We start from the raw sequence: 22,080 nt of genomic DNA on the forward strand, positions 1-22,080 counted from the left end.
AACTTAGTTACTTATACAAAGTTATAGTTACTTTGTACATTTAGATTTTTTTTTTTAAATTGTATTTAGATTATTATTACAAAACATACATTAACCCCTTCAGCCCTACAGTATATACATTTCGGCCATTTGAAAAGATCTAATAGCAGATCTACAAGCTCACAATGAGCATTGTGAGCTTGTAGATCTTGTAGATCTGCTATTATCCGCTAAATGTTTTCTAACAACGGGGGTCCGGGACCCCTAAGGGATCCTCAGAGTTACTACTAATATGATTTTAGTTTTTGTTCTACTTTAACCACTTGAACCCTATAGCATCTCTATTCTGAAGAGAACTTTAGCCAAAAATAGCAGATCTACAAGCTCACAACGACTCGCGCTGCGAGGCGTTGTGGGCTTGTAGATCTGCTATTTTTGGCAAAGAGGTATAGGTGTAGAGGGAAAAAAAGAAAAAGTTGAATCTGAAACACAATGTTATACAATATAGAGGGGTCCCTGCTTCATCTCTCTCTCTCAGCTAGGGGGTCCCTGCTTCATCTCTCTCTCTCAGCTAGGGGGTCCCTGCTTCATCTCTCTCACTCAGCTAGGGGGTCCCTGCTTCATCTCTCTCACTCAGCTAGGGGGTCCCTGCTTCATCTCTCTCTCTCAGCTAGGGGGTCCCTGCTTCATCTCTCTCTCTCAGCTAGGGGGTCCCTGCTTCATCTCTCTCTCTCAGCTAGGGGGTCCCTGCTTCATCTCTCTCTCTCAGCTAGGGGGTCCTTGCCCTGAAACACGTTGTAGATCATTCTAGCCAACTATTAGAGAACCGAAGTCCTGACATCACTGCCACTAGAGGGCGCTGTCCCCCTGGGTCTCTGAGCTATTTATCTATCTATTCTGTTGTAAATACCAATAGGTTCATCTAAATTAGAATCGTGTCATATAAGAACTGTGTTCCAGAAATAAACAAACCACCTGGTGATTTTACTGGTATGGATGTGAAGCATCAACTGACGGGGAAAAAGGTCTGATTTATCCAAAGACAGACGTACATATTAATACAGTTTTAAGGATATATATATATATATATATATATATATATATATATATATATATATATATATATATATATATATATATATATATATTTAGTTTTAATCAAACATTCCAGGTCATACAGTACAGAGAATATAAACCTAAAACACATCAACATAAACTTTATGATTATTATCCACACATGAATGGTTTCAAACACAACATGGTTTCAGGACAAGATATCAACAACATGATCAATATGTCGTCTATTAAAACTATAATAATCACATTAACAGATTGTTAAGTGTTTCCAGTGGATCCACTAGACTAGGGATGGGACCATTATAAAATGACACCATTGTTGTGATGTCACCATTATTGTGAAAAAAAGATATAAAAATAATAATTGTGTGTAAAAAAAGATATTCCGATTAATGATATATTATCATGATGATCAAAATATGCTTAAAACTTTAAATGGCATTTTTATTGCAAACACTTGAACGCCCTGCATCACTATTCTAGGGGGAACATTCACCAAAAATAGCAGATCTACAAGCTACAAGCTTGTAGATCTGCTATTTTTTGGCGAATCGATTTGTGTAGAGTGAAATAGGAGCGTACAAAAAGCGCTCTTTTACAGATCCGTTTTATAGGGTTTAAGTCATTGGTTCTCAAAGTGGGGTCTGAGGACCCCCTGGGGTCCTTGAGGGGGTCCCAGGGGGTCCCCAGTTAATGTAGCATCAAAATACCTTTAACCACTTTATTATGTTGGCAATTCAAAAATAGCAGATCTACAAGCTCACAGCGCGTCACTTCATGCTGCGCTGCAAGCTTGTAGATCTGCTATTTTAAATATCTAAAGTGTTTGAATCATTTCAAACATATAATAGTTTGAACAATACGATCATTGTGAGTGCGTTTTTTAATCACCATAAACGATAAGGATTATTGTCCCATCCCTGCACTATAAAGATCTACATTACAGACCCGACTTCACATAAACTTTATCCAAATATTTCATCTGTTAAATATTTCAGTAGTTTGGACAAGGTGTGTTTAATACCTGTGTAATCTGTATTATATTCAAACATTTACACTTAGACCTTCCTTATTCCTGACATGTTACAGGTATGTTCCTAATAACTTTATATAACTTTATATAACTTCATAAAACCTTACATAACTTCATATACCAGCATTTTACTGATTGATTACATCAGTTAATAATGCCACTCCTATACTTGTGAACAAACATAAAACAATTTCAGAACGGCAATTTAATAAAAAGGCAATTTTTAACCCTATGAAGCCTGAGTTGTACTACAGGTGCGCGTCAGGTGTCGCGTGACAAAACCAGCAGATCTACAAGCTCACAATGCGTTCTGCTGAGAGCTTGTAGATCTGCTATTTTTGGCGCGCAACAGAGTATAAATCCTACATAACTCCCAACCTCTCTCTCTCACACACACACACACACACACACACACACACACACACACACACACACACAATTTTAGCGATTAGCAATTATGAATGCTATATTTTTAACCGTATAAGCCTATAAAACCGAAAAATTGTAGATCTACAAGCTCACAACGTGTTGCAGTGATCAGCTATTTTTCGGTGCACGACCCTGTGGCATCGCCACTAAGTATAAATCATGTTTTACACAACCTGAACGTTGTTATAATTATAAACGCATCTCTAAAAAAAATCTTTTTCAACCATAAAACAGCGAACAGTACAGAATCACACCTCTTCATGTGGCGACAGCATTAACCCTTTAAGACCAGGAACGCATCCGTGTCATTTTAAGATGTATTTGGCTAAAAGAAAATAGCAGATCTACAAGCTCATAGCTCGGCACCGAGTGCCGAGCTATGAGCTTGTAGATCTGCTATTCTTTAAAAAAAAATGATGAGGATTCTACAAATGTCTTCTAAATCCTAACAGTTTTCTGAACTTTGCTGCTATAATATCAGTGGTTCTTAGACTTTCTTCATGTCTAAAATTGCAGATCTACAAGCTCATAGCGTGGCTATGAGCTTGTAGATCTGCTATGTTTGAATAGCCAAAGTATAAAACAATGGTTTAAGTGATTACACAGATGCGTTCCCGGTTTAAATGGGTTTAGGATAGTGTTTGTATAAGAACGTGTGTGTGTGTGTGTGTGTGTGTGTGTGTGTGTGTGTGTGTGTGTGTGTGTGTGTGTGTGTGTGTGTGTGTGTGTGTGTGTGTGTGTGTGTGTGTGTGTAGTACAGCAGCATGGATACGTAGGACATATAGACCGTATAGGAGTGTTTTACTTCTAGACGTTTAAACATTAACCAACATGGTAAACATAGAAGAAAGACAGAACAATCCCTCTAGCCGATAGAGAGATATAAATACCCTGGGGGGGGGGGGGGGGGGGGGGGTACAGTACAGTATGTGACTTTGCATTACACCAGCGGTTCTCAAAGTGAGGTTCGGGGACCCCCTGGGGGTCCTTGAGGGGGGTTCCAAAGGGTCCACAGCTAAATTAGTTAAAGAAGTAGTTCACACACAAAAAAATATTATATATCAAATTATTATTGGCACGGAAACCGACAAAAACTAAACAAATCTCCAATCTCCTATAAAACAGTGGTTTTCAACCCTTTACATTATCAAGGTCCATTATTTATTCAGCATTTGAGCCACAGAACCACTGTTTGATGATATTTAGACTCTCAGACCCAAGACTTAATATTCTGTTATTGTCGGATAAGATTTCGTCCACAATTCCATCCATGCTGTATAGATGTTGGTTCCCTAGGATCATAGTGTAACATTTTACACTCTCAGGAGTTAAAGATCTCCCTAATAAGGGTTCATTTGGTTACCAGCTCTCCATCGTTTAGCTGGGGACAACCTGGAACCCCCTCAAGGACCACCGGTGGTCCGCGGACCACTGGTTGAGAACCACTGCTATACAAGGGCACTGATTATATCAGGTCACAGCAAACAGCACTACACCTTACGCTCTTTCACCAAGACACTAAACCCAACACAAAAACCTCAGCAAGAAGGCGGGACCAAGGTTGATTGTCAAAAGTGGATTGAATAACTATTATTACTACTAGCATTATAATAATAATAATGATTATTACTATTACTCCAGTATTATTAGTCACATTCAGGTGCAACATAAAGACCATACAAATAACGATGAACAGGGGATATAAAATATTACAGCATTATGGCATCAAGTACATCAATAAAACATGTGTTCTGTACGGGTAAAAATAAATAGTTAATATTGGCTGTAAAAGGGAGAAAGGACAGTGGATACTGATACCGTACTTCCTAAAGTCTGTGCACTTAATCATATATATATATATATATATATATATATAGGGTGAGACAGCAGATAAATGTGTTATTTTAACTCATAGAGTGTAACAAAAAATAGAACCAAATGGTATCATTCCACTTGTACACTCTCGAGAGTTAACCCATTGAGACCTGGAGAAGCATCTGTGTCATTTTTAGATTTGACCTAAAAAGCATTATTTTACACTTTGGCTATTCAAAAATAGCAGATCTACATAAGCTCATAGCGTGGTACCGAGTGCTTGTAGATCTGCTATTTTTGAGAAATCGTGAAAATGTGCACAGATCTTTGAATATATATATTTTTTAAAGTGAACACGTGTAACTCAAATCTTTGCTTCTGGGGGGGTCCCTGGAACAACATATTTTGAGGTGGGGGGGGTCTGCGGCCAAACACATATAAATGTTGGGGTCCTTGACATGAAAAAGGGCTCCGCCCCCAGCCCGTAGTAGTAGTAGTAGTAGTAGGAGCCCCCCCCCCTCCCCCAAAAAAACAACAACAAAAACAGCCAGTTGTGTTTCGTATAGACAGCCGCTCAGCCAAGCCGGATGCAGCACAGTGGATTTGAACCAACCGCCAGCCTCCTAGTGGCGGTGGACGGGTACTGCACCACCGGAGCACCGGGCCCTCATAGAGCTTAACCCATTAAGACCTGGAACTGGAGTCATTTTTAGATTTGAGCTAAAAAGCATTACTTTACACTTTGGGCTATTCAAAAATAGCAGATATACAAGCTCATAGCGCGGCACCGAGTGCCGCGCTACGAGCTTGTAGATCTGCTATTTTTGAAAAATTGTGAAAATGTGTGCAAATCTTTGAATATATACATTTTTAAAGCGAACATTTTTAACTCAAATCTTTGCTTCTGGGGGGTCCCTGGAACAAGATATTTTGATGGGGGGTCCGCGGCTAAAAACATCATTTTGGGGGTCCTTGACATGAAAAAGATTGAGCACCACTGATATAGAAACATACGTTTTTTCAGAAAACTGTTGGGATTTAGGAGACATGTAGAATCGGGTTCAGCTTAATGTAGGGTTTACATGAAGGTCCAGTTTACAGTACGATGGATCCAAGAGGAAGGAGAACAAGGCAACAGAGTCTACGTTTCCTGGACTTCTTACAAGAACAAGAAGATAAGGACCAGATGATGCTTTGGTATGTCTGCAGTGTAGAGCACCGTAGTGTCCGTATACTCTAGATCAGTGGTTTTCAACCAGTGGTCCGGGGACCACCAGTGGTACCAGGGGGTCCCCAGCAAAATGAGTTAACATAGCGTCACAATAATTTCAACCACTCATAGCTTTTGGCTATTAAAAAATAGCAGATCTACAAGCTCATAGCGCGGCACCGAGTCTGCTATTTTTTTGAAAAATCTTCAAAATGTGTGCATATCTTTGAATATATATATTAGGGGTGTGCCGATATATCGTCCCGCGATATATCGCGATACGTTTTCGCGACGATATGTATCGTTTTGGGAAAAAAAAATATCGTTTTTGAAAAAAAAAAATTTTTTTTTTTTTTTTTTTTTTTTTTTTTTACAATTATAATAATCAGGCATGCAAACGGCCCCGAAGTGAAAAGAGTGACAACATGTTTTTTTTTCGGGTCAGGTGTCATACTATTTGGATTCAAAACGGCTATTGTAGCTGAAAAGCTACAAGTTTGCATGTCTGAATAATGCAAAAACAGAATTATTTGTTTGCATTTTCTTTTTTTCTCCTCCATATATTTTCATAATAAAAAAAGTGCGTATCGTATCGTATCGAAATCGTATCGAAGTTGTGAGCCAAATATCGTATCGTATCGTTTCGTGAAATTAGTGTATCGGCACACCCCTAATATATATATATTTTTTAACAAGAACATTTTTAACTCAAATCTTTGCTTCTGGGGGGTCCCTGGCACAAAATATTTTCAGATGGGGATCCGTGGCCAAATGTTTATCAATCTAGGGGTCCTTGGCATGAAAAAGGTTGAAAACCACTGCTCTAGGTGTGTTCAGAAATACGCTCTGAGAGCTGAGCTGAACCTCTGGGACACAATATGATTGTTGCCGCTACTTTGTTGTCGCGGTAATACATCACTGTTTACCGACGGTATGGCGGTATCTCCCAAAAACATTTTTTTTGAATGAAATTTTAAAAATCTAACAAATTAAAACTGCCAGAGTTTTTTTTTAACCCTCACAGACTGACAGACTTTTCTAAGCTAGTAGGCTACTTGGATTTTTTTTTTTTTGTCTGTTTATTTTTTAACATCGAAGTGAATAGAGCAGCAACTTTTTGGAAAATGTTATCTCCTGGTTCTTTGTAACGAACGGAAAAACGGAAAAAAACCCAAAATAAAGAATAATTTTAGTTTTTGCCAAAAACGTTTATAAACGTTTTTGGCAGGTAATGAGCAAAAAAATCTAAAATAAAATAAAAATCTAATAATGGCAGTTTTGAACTCGACACCGCGGAATGCATTACACAAACGCGGTATTGCCGTTATTGCACCCAGCCCTAATTCCACATGCATCTCTATACGTACTGTTTGTATAAGCACTCACCAGAGTGTTGAGCATGGTCTGAGGACCCAAAGCGTCCACTCTCTGTGTCACTCTCTTTTGCACTTTTTGCAATTAAAATATTCCATATTTTTTGCATCCAAAGAGCCTCAAAGAGTCCGTCTGTCAGTGTGCGAGTCTTTTGTCTGTCGTTTAAAGGGCAAGACCACTTTGCTAGAGGTTTGGGTTGTGTAGTTACCTTGCCATGATGTAACTCCAAAGGTGGACAAGAAATTAAAAATAATTGCTCCATTGATTAGAAATTGATAATTCAAAATATGCTCCTCATTGACTTACATTGTACGCTGAAACAGCTCTCAAAGTCAGTATTTTAGCACGTAAACGAACACAATCAAAGCTAATTCAGACAATATAGAACATCACCAAACCCAGTACTGTTTATTTTTTTAATAAGAATGTCAACTTCCTGTTGATTTTACTATTTGAAGATCCGGATCCGGATCCATGGATCCAGTCCGGGTTTTCTTCTTAATAAAAATAGCAAAATCAACAGGAAGTTAACATTTTTATTTAAAAAACAAACAGTACTGGGTTTGGTGATGTTCTATATTGTCTGAATCAACTTTGTTTGTGTTTGTTTATGTGCTAAAAGAGTGACTTTGAGAGCTGTTTCAGCGTACAATGTAAGTCAATGAGGAGCATATTTTGAATTATCAATTTCTAATCAATGGAGCGATTATTTTTTATTTCTTGTCCAACTTTGGAGTTACATCATGGCAAGGTAACTACTAGGGTTGTCCGATATTGGCTTTTTTACCGATAACCGATATACCGATATTGTCCAACTCTTAATTACCGATACCGATATCAACCGATACCGATATATGCGGGGATTATTGTGATTAGGGTAAGCTCAAATTTCATATCACACACACCATATACAGTAAGAACTCCTGTAACTTATTTATAAAGCCAAAAAAAAAAAAAAAAAAAAAAAAATTCAAAAACCGATACCGATATTTTCCCGATATCAATTTTTATGCTAATATCGGCCGATAATATCGGGAGGCCGATAATATCGGACATCCCTAGTAACTACACAACCCAAACCTCTAGCAAAGTGGTCTTGCCCTTTAAGTGTAACGAAACGTTTAAACAGGATGGTTGGTAATTGAATCGCTTCGTCGACACCAGAACGCTCTGAAACCGTGGGCACGTTCTCAGAGCGTATTTCCGAACGCAGCCCCTCGCCAGAGAGCGTGATCCCAAAGCCTATACCACTTGTGCAAGGACGCCGCGCTGTGATTGGCCAGTAGTTGCACAAGCGCTATAGGCTTTGGTATGTCGCCGTCAGAGAGCTTTGCAGAGTGTTTCAGTGCATTAAGAAGTACGGTCTCCATTGAAGACTACACAGTCCCAGTGAGGAGCCCCCCCCCACAGGCGGGGACGAGGTACTGCAGCACCTCCATCCTACTCCTCCCGTTTAACATTCCCTGTAGGCGTCCCAGTGGTGGAAAGTAACTAAGTAACTAAGTACATTTACTCAAGTTCTGTACTTGAAGTAAAATTTTGAGGTATTCATACTTTACTTGAGTGTTTCCAATTTTTAGTACTTTTACTTCTACTCCATAACATCTCAGAGGCAAATATTGTACTTTTACTCCACTACAATTATTTGAAAACTTTAGTTACTAGTTACTTTGTAGATTTGTATTATTATTACTAAACATACATTAACCACTTCAGCCCTATATACATTTCGGCCATTTGAAAATAGACGATCTACAAGCTCGATGCGACGCATTGTGAGCTTGTAGATCTGCTATTTTCAAACGATTTGCAACGAGTACTTTCTACTTTTGGTACTTTAAGTACCTTTTGATGTACCAATACCTTTGTACTTTTACTCAAGTACATTTTTTTTAAATTCCGGACTTTTACGTGTAAGTATGTCTACATTGCAGTATCGATACTTTTACTTAAAGGAGTCACACCATGAATTTAAAAGAAATATTTGATATTTAATATCATATGGTGTATGTCCCTCAAACCATTTTCAAAAGGTTTGAGCCTAAATCAACACTCAGATATACTCATCCCAAGTCAATTCTCTCAGGCTTATAAAGCACTTTCAGCTGCAATACCAAAACGTCCTGTTGGGCAGAGGGGTGCTACTGAGCAATTCTGTCTGTCAAAATACATGGGCAGAATGTTTCGTGATGTAAGCAAACATGCCATTCTGAGATGGCCTGTTCAGACACGCCCATTCTGAAAATCTCTGAAATGAGAATGAATGACTGAATGTTAAAAAAATATATTTTTTGAGGGTACAAGAGACACTGGGGAGCCCAAAAAATACAAAAAAAAGTGAAATTCATGGTGTGTCTCCTTTAAGTAAAACAAACTGAGTACTTTTTTTCCACCACAGGGTGTCACCAACACAGTAACAAACATCACCCTCCCCCCACCCGGCTTTCCCTCGCCCCCAAACATGGCCGCCCGTGTTTCATACATTAAGACGTTTTTTTTAGGGGGGTCACCACACACACACAGTGTCACCATTTAACGAACACCAGGCCGGCCAGCACGCCGTAGCCCAGCACCAGGAACAGAACCTTGAGCAGCCGGTCCTCCTTCTCCTCCAGCTCTCGGGACAGGATCTCGAAGAAGGTGACGAACAGGAAGGTCCCGGCGGCCACGCCCTGCAGCACCACCGACGCCACGCTCCCCGCCAGCGTGCGGGCCGACTCGATGCCCATGCCCACGCCGATGCCCAGCGGGATCATCAGGCTGACCGTCAGCGCCAGCTTCACCGCGTCCCTATGGATGAGATAAAGATAAATAGACCATATTCACACGGCGGCCATTTTGGAATTTAACATTGAAAGTGCCACCTTGTTGCCTCATTGTTCATTGACTTAATAACAACATGGCCTCCGTGTGAATATGGTCTATTAATACATATACTGCCAATCCCGAGATATCTCGGGACATTAAATCCACCCGTTACCTGCGTATCCCGAGATATCTCGGGATCGTCTTTTTATGTGGTTTAATAACGAAAAAAAATGTTTTTGGTACCATCCTTGATTTTTTTTTCCCCCATGACGCTTCCGACCCATCCTATGAGAAAATTTCTGACAACCGTTTCCGGTTCGTTTTTTATCTTGAAAAAACGTTTTTTCCCTGGTTTTGGCTAAAGATCATGGTTTTCACACGGTTTAAAAAACGAATGGTAAACTCGGGTTGTATTTTCTTTTCTTTGATCGACGAACGGTTATCCTCTTTGTGTTTAAAAACGATCTGATAGCCGATCGGAGGCTAAGCTAATCTAAGATGGCCGGTGGGGAAACGTCACAGCCACGTCACAGCCAAATGGATATGACGTTTGCAGCCTCTTTCAGCGGCTCATACCACAGAAGAAGAAAAAGGAAAAAAAGTGTAAACATTATGAGGGCTCGTACGTCCGTCGTTGCTGTTTATAAACACCATCCGATCGCGGATTTTAATGGATATCATTTTTTTGTGAACGGTTCAAAAGGCTATAAAACTCAAAAACGCTGGCAGTGGGTGAGTACCTTATGAATAAACTCTGGCAGGGAATGTGTTAAATATAGGCGACAGAGCAGTTTAAGTTACAGATACACAGCATTAGAAATAAAGTAAGATGCACTTTAGTTTTAGTTTTTTTTTCTAATTCAGTTAGTTTTAATTAGTTTCTACTAGAGCAGATTTGCTAGTTTTTAGAAGTTTTTATTTTTGATAATGCTGATAGTTTTAGTTGTTTTTTATTTTTGTGTTAGTTTTATTTATTTTTTTATACTTCCGGCCCTTTTCAACCCTGCACCAAAAAAAAAAAATCAGTCAGGTGGTGTAGGAGTAAGTATTGTGCAAAAAAAATAGCATTTAAAAACAATATTCAGTTACAGATTAACACATTGGGTGCCAAAACCGTATATATACTTCTTTTCAATTACAACTGTTGAGTGCCAAAACCGTATATATACTATTTTTGAAAAAAAAAATTAAAAGACTTTTTTTTTTTTTCCTATTTTTTTTTTCTTTTTTCCTCCATAGCAACAGGAGATATCATTTTTCGAAGATTTAGACTTTAATCCACTTCCTGGTTAACTTATGACTTCAAAAGCCTGTATCTCGGCTCCTGTGTACTTTTTTTTTTACAATGTATTTTTGACTATTTTTGACTATTTTCAACTGGCTGCTACTGTGGAACGGATTTCCGAATGTTTTTAATTTTTTTCCCCCCGATTGTACGAGACCTCTATATAATGAATGGATGCTTTTTTTTTACATGGATTTGCTCGTCGTGGATTCTAGAGCTTTAAACAGTAAAGCGCAGTCAATGGGGAGAATGCTGGCACCCAACGTAAGTTGTTATGAAAAAATGCTGGCACCATAAATAAATTGACAAAAACAAAAACTGAGGGCATTGGTTACTATATATCTTTGTATTTTTACCAGCTTGCAAAGCTGGTCTAAGAAGAGACTAGTCATCATTAGACACATTACAGATTTGCATTCGACACATTTTTCATCATTGGCTGCCCATTAAGCCAATGGGGATACTTTCCCGTACTCTGAACTCCCAAGCTATGGTACTAGACACGCCTCTCGCCTCTCTGGCAGTGTTGCCAGATTCTGCGAGAGAAATAAGCAACAGGTCTAAGCCAATGGGGAGCCACTAACAGTGTTGCCAGATTATGCGAGACAAATCAGAGAAAACATATAACAAGCTGGTATACATGACTGAGTCATGTCTTGTTTTTCTCAATCAGAATCAAGCATTCAACCAAGCCGTGTCATAATAAGCAATAACAGGGCTCCTCCCTCCTCCTCCTACCTCATGGGCAGCGTTGCCTTGGCGATGCTGACGCCCAGCGCCACGGCGGCCAGGCTCTCGTGGACGGCCACGCCCAGGAAGAGGCGGGCCAACGCGGGCCCCTCCCCCTGGAGGCCCAGGGCCAGCCCCTCGAACACCGAGTGGGCGGAGAGAGCCAGCACCAGGCTGACCAGGCGCAGAGGCCCCGCCCCGGCCAGCTCCGTCAGGTTGCCGTGGTGATGGTGGTGGTGGTGGTGGTGACCATGTGACTGGCGGCGGCCAATGGGAAGGGCTGTTGATGGGGATCGGAGACGTTTTGTGACGACGATGAAGAAGATTTCTTTGGGCTATTCAAAAATAGCAGATCTACAAGCTCATAGCACGGCACAGAGTGCCGTGCTATGAGCTTGTAGATCTGCTATTTTTTGAAAAATAGTTGAAACATCTTTGAATATATATATATATATATATGTTTTAAAGCGAACATTTTCAACTCCGATCTGTGCTTCTGGGGGGTCCCTGGCCAAATACATGTCATTTTGGGGGGTCCTTGACATGGAAAAGTTGCAGCACCACTGATATACAGTAGAAACATACTGGCTGCGTTCGGAAATACAGCACTGAGCGCACTGGCCAATACAAACTAATAGGCGAGTGGCTTCGGTGCGCAATTTCCGGACGCACCCAAAGTTAGGATTTAAAAAGAAAATAGATATGTATTTGGCCGCGGACCCCCATCTTAAATAATTTCGTTCCAGGGACCCCCAGAAGCAAAGATTTCAGTTACGCATGTTCGCTTTTTAAAAATATACATACAAAAATGTGCACACATTGTCAAGTTTGAAAAAAAAGAATAGCAGATCTACAAGCTCTTAGTGCCGCACTAAGAGCTTGTAGATCTGCTATCGTACCGGTACCAATAATCAAAATAAATGATGTAACTAAAGGCCAACAGGCCATATATTTAATACTAGTAAACTCCAAACATAACAGAAATAGCTGATCTACAAGCTCTGCTATAAATGGTATTTTTTACTTTTTTTTTTTTAAATGTATGATTATGATTATGATGTCACAACAGGACCTACCAATAGGAGAGCTACGTGCGGGGGAGATGAAGGGCGTGTCGTACTCGTCGTCGCTGCCCCCCTCGGACCCGCCGCCCCCCGCCCCGGCGTTGAAGGTCTCCAGGTCGATGAAGGAGGGCTTCTCCTTCCTGAAGGTCAGGACCGTCTGCTCCACCAACACAGTGAGGAAGAAGCCCAGCATCATCATGGTCTCTGCTAGAGGATAGTCTGTGGAGATGTGGAGCTCAGAGAACACCTCTGACACCTGGAAGGACACAGACACAGACACACACACACACACACACACACACACACACACACACACACACACACACACACACACACACACACACACACACACACACACACACACACACACACACACACACACACACACACATTTAAAGGGACATTTCACCCCTGGAAGAAAATGACCCAATGGTAATGAAGTTTAGGACTCAATTATTATTATTTTTGTGTATGATCTGTGTTTTTAGATATCTAGTAATCTTTGAACTTCTCGTGACGTTATTTACGTCACGAGATGTTATGTCATTCCTTTTCCGCACTACATGTCTCGACGCGTCTCACATAGACCAGCTCCAAAGACCGCCCCAATGGGGTGTCCCCACACGGCCAGTCACACTCCCATTAGCTGCGCCCCCCGTTGCAGAGTGAGACTTTACTTTACCTGAGTTATCTTCTGATAGTTGTACTTGAATGTTGACATGAAATAATAATCCTGTGTAGTGTTTCATAAGCGCAAGCGTGAAAAAAAAGACAGCGTGGAGAGGCAGCGCTGGTAAACAAACCGTCGCGAAAGGCTAGGATAAAAATACCAAGGATTCCACAGTGATGTCACTACTATGCGACACGGAAGTAGAACTGCATGAAGATAGCAAGGATTTGACAGTGATATGACATCACTAACGAATCCTTGGACATATATGTAACTAGATGAACATGTGCTAGGTTCACGTTCTTCAGCCAGTGTTGCCAGATATTGTGAGAGAAATAAGCAACCAGGTCTATGAAAACAAACCCAAAAGAGGATAACTAGGCCAAGAGCACTTTACCTAGACATGGGATATTATATATTTGAAAATTGCCGATCTACAAGCTCACAACGCTTCGCTACCCATTGTGAGCTTGTAGATCTGCTATTTACAAAAAAATCTTGAGGGGGAAAAAGTGCAAAATGTGGAATATTTTTGACAAATATTTGTTAGGGGCTCCCTGGCACAAATTATAATTTCAGATGGGGGACTGTGGAAAAATACATGAACATGTTTGAGAACCACTGGTTTAAACAACAATCAAAACATTTGGAAACAAGCCCAAATATCAACTACATTTTAGAAAGAAGCCGCTTATAATAAGCAGACATGGCAACACTGCCATGCTGTTTGAATGTTGTCGTTGGAGATCACACCCACATAGAACCCTCCCCTGCCACAAGGAGGGACAGTAAACCAAAGCATTATGGTCATTGTAGTAATGCAGCAGTCCAGTCAAACCGTAGTCAAACACACAGATTTCATTATTTTTCTGGCCATAGGGTGCAAATTTTAAATTGTGCTACTGTTATCTACTACAAATACTATTACCATTGAGTGATTGCAGTTTCTTCCAGGGGTGAAATGCTCCTTTAACAAGACATTCTTCAACACAAACAGCAGTAGATGCACAAACTTGGTAAAGCTCAACAAGTGTTTCAGCATACAGTTCACGGGTAGTGTTGATTTTAACAGCAACTTTTGATTCAGTTTTAGTCATAGTCTTTTGAATAACATTCCATTTAGTTTTAGTCATATTTTAGTCATTCTGAAATGTTTTAGTTTTTGTCTAGTTTTAGTCGACTAAATATCATAAGATTATAGTCGACTAATCTACAGTTGATTTAGTCGACTATAATGTATGTTGGCGGTGCCTTGATGGCGTCGTAATGGCTGATTTTACACTTGGTTGCACCCTAAAAATAGCAGATCTACAAGCTCACAACGCGTCGCGCTGCGACGCGTTGTGAGCTTGTAGATCTGCTATTTTTAGGGTGCAACCAAACATAAAATGACTTTTAGTTCTACTGGATCTCTTCTCCACTCGTCCCTCACTAACATTTTAGACTAGTTTTTATTTGTTGATGAAATTGTCAATATATTTAGTCTTAGTTTTAGTCGTCATAGCTTAGTTTTTATTTAGTTTTTATTTAGTTTTCATCGGTGAAAAAAGCTAGTGGACGAACATTTTTCATCATAGTTTTAGTCGACTAAAACAACACTAATCACGGGTACAGGAAGCATCGCCTCCTCCATATATGGCGACTGCCAATTATCACAGACATTGAACAGAATTGTGCCAATGCCTTAGCTTTTGGCTTAGTGGGCATTCCTGCATTCTGCAGGCCTCTCACAGCTGATTTATGGACATTACCGAGGCTTCCAAATATGAACACAAGCAGCTTACATGTGTAACCAAGCTGCATGATAGCATCCTTAAGACGTTGGTACTTAAGCACCTTGGTAAGGAATGCCTCTTCCAGGCTGTGATCAAATGTACTACATGTCACTTCCAAAACGGTCACTTCTCTACTGTCCTCATCAACAATAACAACAAGACACACGCACGCACGCACGCACGCACGCACGCACGCACGCACGCACACACACACACACACACACACACACACACACACACACACACACACACACACACACACACACACACACACACACACACACACACACACACACACACACACACACACACTCGTTGACGCAGGTTTAGGGTGTAGGGCAGTGGTTCTCAATCTGTGGTCCCGTATGATTCTTTTTTTTTTACCATTACAGCATCAAAAGTAATCAACAAACTTTACTATAAAAACTGGTAAAAAATAAAATGGAAGGGGAACCTTCTGGGAGCTTCCTGAGCAAATCAATTGTTTTCTCAAGTCTCAGAATCATCCAGGCTGAACAGCATGGGTTCAGGGTTAGAGGTACCGTGTCTCTACCAAGGGGCAAGGCTTGGATATTTACGATGAGGCCAACACGGAAGCTTATGAATGGCCAGAGTGGCGCTGTTTTACCCTGCACGGACCTGAAGTGTCAGAAAGAATTTATTTTAGCGCAAGTGAATGGGTTTTTGACAAACTTTAGACTAGATTTTCTTACCGTAATAAAAATTGTCATAAATTCTATATGCTTCCAGTCGCTAGTTTAAAGTCTCCTTTCAATCATCATGATATGCGTTTTGCTAAATTATGGTCCCATTTATTCTAAAATTGACGATAAAGTAGGCTATGCTCCAGGAGGGGCGGGATGATTTGATTGACAACCTACACAACCAATAGCATTCATTCCCCGCCCCCGCTCTTGATTGACAAGCTACCCAACCAATAGCATTTTTGGGGGTGTTTTCCGGTTCGCTGGTCACGTGTCTGGTCTCAACCAATAGCGTTTGAGTTCCGGCGTGGCCAACTGTATATATTAACGATGGAGGAATGCATGTTCCTGAACTATCGGCTTCATTTTCGTTCTGTAGAAAGCAGGGGAGTGGCTTTGTCCATTCTTTTTTTACAGTCTATGGTCTCTACAAGCAGGCAGCAGGGCACTAGGCTCAGGGTTAAAGTGTTAAAGGTCAGTACCTTGTCTCTAGTAGCAGGAAGCAGTGTTGAAGCAGGTTAAAGATTAGAGGTCATAGTTAGAGCCATATGAAATCCGTGTTAACGGAATCGCGGACGGAATCGCGGAAATGACCAATAAAAATGGAATTGGAATAAAACACGGAATATTGCAGAATTTGGAAAATTAAAAAAAATCGCGGTAAAATATTTTTTTTTACCGCAAATTTTTACAAATCCACGGGACACCACCATTTTGCATGGCCACATCCTACTTTATAAACAGTAAAATCCACGTAGAAATAGTCTTAGAAAGACGATATAAACAATAATACATGGGCGACGCCATTTTGCGCATGCTCAGACCGAATTAGACCGAATTATTTTGGGAACATTTTTGCGTATAACACAACAAGGGCCATGTATGGACTGTTATATCTTGAACATTTATTCATTTCCACTTACCAGACACTTTTTTTATGGTAAAAATGAGCATAAAAAGCAAAATACAGAATTCAGAAATATTAAAATGGAAAAAACAGAATTTGGGAAAAAATAAAACGGAATTGGGAAAAAAATAAAACGGATTTCATATGGCTCTAGTCATAGTACCTTATCTCTAGTAGCAGGAAGCAGTGTTGAAGCAGGTTAAAGATTAGAGGTCATAGTACCTTATCTCTAGTAGCAGGGAGCAGAGCGTTGAAGCAGGTTAAAGGTTAAAGGTTAAAGGTCAGTACCTTGTCTCTAGTAGCAGGAAGCAGAGCGTTGAAGCATGTTGCCAGGAACACGCCTCCTCCAAAGGAGTTGCAGAGCGCCAGGGCCTTCCTGTAGCTCTGGGCCTTCTCATAGTCCACCATGAGGAGCCTGACGGGCACCAGGACCCCCACCATCATCACAATGAACATGCCCAGGATGCACAGCACCTTGGCCACCACCACCTCCATGCTGCTGCCTGCCGCCGCCTCCCGCTACGCCTGGCAGAGGGGATGAGACCCATTATGAACATTTACACCTCAGGGTTATGTCGTGGCAAAAAGATGATTGTGAATTTGTGATTAACGATATTATCGCGTTAACCAAAATATGCTTAAAGGAATAGTTCACCCCCAAAATGACCTTTTCTCTATGACTTGGTTTCCTGGATATCTTTTTATTTTTGTCTCATTCCTAAGCCAATCATTTGATGACCGGTAGACGGCAACGGTTCCGGTAGGAGACACAAATTGTCTTCTATCTGTCTTCTACCGGTCCGCTGGTCATCAAATGATTGGCTTAGGAATGAGACACAGACAAAAAGATATCCATGAGATCAAGTCTCCATGGGGTGACTAATCTGAGTCATTATTTATGTATTTGCTTGGCACTGAATGAGTTAACCACTTTTGTTAACCCCCATCATCCCTATTCTGTGGGGAACGTTCGCCAAAAATAGCCGATCTACAAGCTCACAACGCAAGAGCGTACCAAATGCATTCTCTAACACAGTGGTTCTCAAACTTTTTCATGTCAAGGACCCCCAAATTGACACTTATTAGGCCGCGGACCCCCATTTGAAAAGATATGCCTCAGGGACCCCAATAAGAGAAGGTTTATACGGCTCTCTAGCAGTGATTCTAAACCATTTTATTGTCAAGGACCCCCAGTTTGACATGCATTAGGCTACGGACCCCCATTTAATGGCATTTATACCTCTGGGACCCGAATTTATATTATAAAATCAATGTTAATTTAACTCTGAGAGTGTACAAATGGAACCAAATGGACCCGTTAGGGTCCATTTGGTTCCATTTGTACACTCTCAGAGTTACAGACCCATAAGGGTCCATTTGGTTCCTATCCATCATTTAGCTGGGGACCCCCTGGAACCCCCTCAAGTACCCCTGGGGGTCCCCGTTACCCCACTTTGAGAACCAACGCTCTAACACTCTTCTGTCTGACAGCAACGACATGAAAATTATATTTCTGTTCGTCTTTTTAGGCTTTGTGAAGCAAACAAACACTGACCACGGCAACATGATGACAAATAACTTGAATATACAAGACTGACAATAATCACATTAAATAATGTGCTGTGGCCAAAACAGGCCATATTCAATAATGTCATACTTTCAAAATGTTCTAAAAATAGAGGTAATAACCAAAATAGAATAATAGGGGATTTCTGTCAAGGGCGCCGATACTGTGGTGGGTGCCTCGGGGGTAAAGCACCCTGCAGGCCAAATGACCAGCACCCAGTGGGCGAGGGGGGCACGCTTGTACTCGCAGCGCGCTCCCATTTGTTTATGTTTTGACGGCTCCAGGCTTTGTCTTCACCTAGCAGGTAAATAAACCAAATTAAAGGTAGGGTAAGTGATATTTTTGGGTTAAAACAAAAAGTATTTTGTTAAAAGGTTAAAGCACTATATTGTGATAGTAATCATTGCTATAGAGTGTTTGTTCAGTAACAAGGAGTCTCCCCGTCTCTCCAGCTCTTTAATAAACAGAAAATACATTTTCCGGTAGGTGTCAAAATCTCAGCCAATCAGGAGAAAGTACCCATTTTTAAGCTTAATTTGTATAGTGTTCCAGTTCCAATTTTGTATCTGCTCATTTCTTAGTGTCATCACTTCCAATTCCACTTGTTTAATCTATATCCTGATTGAGTTCTCTATCCTGGTTGGATAAAATTAGAAATGAAACGAAAAGAGTGAGCGAGCGAGTGAGTGAGAGGTAGCACCATAGACATATAAAGGTAAAGGTTTTAATTTTATATTTAGTGATATGATATGATATACTATATTTAATAAATACCCTTTGTTTTGCCGTTTTCAAAAAAGTTTTTTCACAGAATCAAACGTTTTATGGTCATGATTCACCAGAATCCTGGATGGCTTGATTCTAGGCTTAAATTAATTTATATAAATATTTTCGGAAAAGTCAATGGGAAAAATGCATTGAGTATTTACTTCCGGCAACTGGAAGTGGGCGGGAACTGCGACGCTCTATAGAGCGGACAAATATCGGCGCCCCTGATTTCTATAATATCTTTGTTGAAAGGCCTTACCCTGAACCACCACGCTGTAATGACGTCACGCTGGCAGCAGGAGGTGCCGTTCCTCTGTGGAACACACACTAGTGTGGTCTGGTCATGATGATGAAGATGATGAAGATGATGATGATGATGATGATGACGTCACCATAGAACCCCTGCTTGAAGACAAACACATGGTAGCACACATTTAGGTTTAGTTGTTGACCACCTGGCATAAAAGTCATGTTGGTTCATTCTGCAGAAGTATTTTAGACCAGGGGGGTTTTCAACCGCTGGTATTGCAGGCGGGGTTGCCAGATCTGCTTATTATTATAATTTCCCTGCAAGATTTTATTGAAAATAGCCGATCTACAAGCTCACAACGCGCCGCGACGCGTTGTGAGCTTGTAGATCTGCTATTTTCAAATTGCTGATGTATACAGTATGTTAAAGTGCACATGATGTGGCCCATATTCGCTTCTTTTGGGCTGGTTTTCCTAGGCCTGGTTGCTTGTTTCTCTCTCAGAATCTGGCAACACCGATTGCAGGTGGTCCCTGGCCATGCATAAAAATACAACTTTTTTATATTTTTTATTTTTTTTACTTTTAATAACTTAGAGGAGTTCTTACTGTATTGTGTGTGTGTGTGTGTGTGTGTGTGTGTGTGTGTGTGTGTGTGTGTGTGTGTGTGTGTGTGTGTGTGTGATATGAAATGTGAGCTTATCATAATCACAGTAATCATATTCATATTCCATCATATTCAAACAAAATCACTGTATTTTATAAAAAGATTCACTGTGGGCCCCCTAAGATTTTTTTTCTTTAAAAAAAGACCAATTTTTTTTTTTTTTTTGGGGGGGGCCTAGTAACTCTGTCCCCACTTACACCCCCCCTGTGACACACACACACACACACACACACACACACACACACACACACACACACACACACACACACACACACACACACACACACACACACACACACACACACACACACACACACACACACACACACACACACACACACACACAATACTCAACATTTTTACTCAAGTGAAGTACTATCAACACTGCAATGTGAAAATACTCTTTCACATATAAACATCTTTTGAAAATAGCAGATCTACAAGCTCACAATGCGTCGTGTGAGCTTGTAGATCTGCTATTTTCAAATGGCCAAAATGTATATACAGCTGCAGTGGTTATTGTATGTTTTGTAATAATATTACAAATCTACAAAGTAACTAGTAACTAAGTTTTCAAATAACTGTAGTGGAGTAAAAGTACAATATTTACCTCTGATATGTAATGGAATTATTGGAAATATTACAGTAAAGTAAAAAATACCTCAAAAGTGCAGTACTTGAGTAAATGTACTATGTTATCGACGTTGACATTTTTTATCTCTACGAAAGTCTTAGCTCCACTCCCACAGATTAGCCTGAAATGTCAGCTCCAAAGCCCGTACTTCTCCAAACATGTACAAATTTAAAACATAAGGTGCTTTACCCACTTGTCCTAAATGTTAACTAGGTGTCCGGAGTATGTGTGTAATGTATTAGTCCATATGATTCAATAAAGAAGTGTTTTAATCCCGTCTGTGGCCGAACGCCATTTCTTCTCCTCGTTTACTTCCTTTTTGCATTGAGTGTAATTCCGGCTTTCACCAGATGCGCCCCGTCACTACCACCCTTTAGGAACTCCGACAGAATCGGCCACAGACGGGATTAAAACACTTCTTTATAGAAGAATATAAACTAATACATTATACACATACTCCAGACACCTAGTTAACATTTAAGACAAGCGGGTAAACACCTTATATTTTATATTTGTACATGTATGGAGCTAACACTCTGGTAGTTAAAAATAAATGTCAAAATCGATCAAATACATTTATACGAGAGTATTTATCTAAGGCTAGTGTTGATCATGTCTTGTATATCATTGTATATAACTTTAAAATGTCTTGATGAATTGAATACACACACACAGGACCACAATGGGGTTATCCTTTTAACATCATTATATAAATATAAAACACACACTATTTTCATAAAGTATTCATTAAATCAAGACACCTGGACGGAGGGCTCACCAAAAACAGCTTCTTTAAATGTACTTTATTATTATTAGTATTATGATTACACACACATTAATAATGTAGTTTAATATTATTATTATTATTAATAATATTGTTACCTTGTTGTTTCGTCTCTTCCTCTGATGTGATCTCCAGGAAACTGCACTTTACTTCCTGGTTGAACACGTGACACTCACTCTGCGTTGTGATTGGTCCTCCCGTCATAACATTGTTATTATTATTATGATTATGATTATTATTATTATTATCATTGTTATGATACATATTTGCATTGTTATTGTTATTGTTAGTGCTTTATTGTAAAATAAACATCCTGTCTGTCAAATGGAGGTAACATGATGTTTGTTAAACAGACAGACGGTATCTGTAAATCTATAATGTTTCACATTTACCGTCTATATTAATAACCACAAGGAAATAAACAGATATACGCAACCACATACCCACATTTACTCGAGTACTGTTACTTAAGTCCAATCTTAAGTATACTTAAATACATGTAATACGTACATCTCTGAGACTAATATTATACTTTTTACTCCATAAAAATGATA

General features: G+C 40.0%; 1 protein-coding gene across 2 annotated transcripts; it reads right to left on the reverse strand.

Moving 5' to 3' along the window:
- Window positions 1-7,622: 7,622 nt before the first annotated feature.
- Window positions 7,623-21,669, reverse strand: LOC311052185 (zinc transporter ZIP3-like). 2 transcript variants are annotated; one of them, XM_084067009.1, is made up of 6 exons: window positions 21,625-21,669; window positions 19,454-19,596; window positions 17,148-17,384; window positions 12,816-13,059; window positions 11,749-12,019; window positions 7,623-9,707 (listed from the first exon to the last, which is right to left on the reverse strand). In XM_084067009.1, exons 3-6 carry the CDS (start codon window positions 17,352-17,354, stop codon window positions 9,443-9,445), a joined length of 987 nt encoding a protein of 328 aa, XP_083923135.1. In that variant the 5' UTR covers window positions 17,355-17,384; window positions 19,454-19,596; window positions 21,625-21,669; the 3' UTR covers window positions 7,623-9,442. The 2 variants fall into 2 exon arrangements, with proteins under 2 accessions (XP_083923135.1, XP_083923136.1); XM_084067010.1 differs by having other exon boundaries at window positions 19,454-19,599; window positions 21,625-21,660.
- Between the last annotated feature and the right edge of the window lie 411 nt (window positions 21,670-22,080).

This window comes from Gymnoscopelus microlampas (assembly GCF_963454915.1).
Source record: "Gymnoscopelus microlampas genome assembly, chromosome: 9".
Lineage (NCBI taxonomy): Eukaryota > Metazoa > Chordata > Actinopteri > Myctophiformes > Myctophidae > Gymnoscopelus > Gymnoscopelus microlampas.

Coding starts and splice junctions, on each gene's coding strand:
- LOC311052185 (XM_084067009.1), bottom strand. CDS start 17,354: ATGGAGGTGGTGGTGGCCAAGGTGCTGTGCATCCTGGGCATGTTCATT. Junction 12,020..12,815: donor CGCACGTAGCTCTCCTATTG/GTAGGTCCTGTT, acceptor CCCCATCAACAG/CCCTTCCCATTGGCCGCCGC. Junction 9,708..11,748: donor AAGGCAACGCTGCCCATGAG/GTAGGAGGAGGA, acceptor TCTCATCCATAG/GGACGCGGTGAAGCTGGCGC.